Source organism: Antrostomus carolinensis, unplaced genomic scaffold (assembly GCF_000700745.2).
Source record: "Antrostomus carolinensis isolate BGI_N321 unplaced genomic scaffold, ASM70074v2 scaffold26499, whole genome shotgun sequence".
In the NCBI taxonomy this organism is placed as follows: Eukaryota; Metazoa; Chordata; class Aves; order Caprimulgiformes; family Caprimulgidae; genus Antrostomus; species Antrostomus carolinensis.
In genome coordinates this window covers 1,433-1,690 of record NW_010338274.1, presented here as the reverse complement: position 1 = coordinate 1,690, position 258 = coordinate 1,433, and the positions used below count along the sequence as shown (strand labels likewise).

Genomic DNA, 258 nt, shown 5'->3' with positions numbered 1-258 from the left:
GGTAGCCGTCGGAGCGCCCGTCCGTGGTGCAGGTGTCATACGAGGTGCCATCGAAGATGAAGGGGAAGATGCAGGGGGACCCGTCGCTGTTGCCACCGTTGGTGTAGAGGACTGTGGGGTGAGGAGGGGTGAGGACGGCCCTGGGCACCTGCGGGGCCGGGCAGGGGCTGAAGCCACCACTACTCACGTTCACTCGGGCAGAAGCCGTATTTCTTGTCCCGGTCGTCGCTGGCGGTGGGGGCAAACCCGGGCCGCCCG

General features: G+C 67.4%; 1 protein-coding gene across 1 annotated transcript in view; it reads right to left on the bottom strand.

The window, feature by feature from the left end:
* Positions 1 to 258, bottom strand: part of LOC104530777 (matrix metalloproteinase-9) — a gene marked incomplete at its 5' end in the record, with an annotated part of 2,638 nt that overhangs the window by 954 nt on the left and 1,426 nt on the right. Inside the window, 2 exon segments of the mRNA XM_010175467.2 lie at positions 7 to 111; positions 188 to 258. The exon segment at positions 188 to 258 is cut by the window's right edge and continues 24 nt beyond it. Coding sequence (XP_010173769.2) covers positions 7 to 111; positions 188 to 258 — 176 coding nt within the window.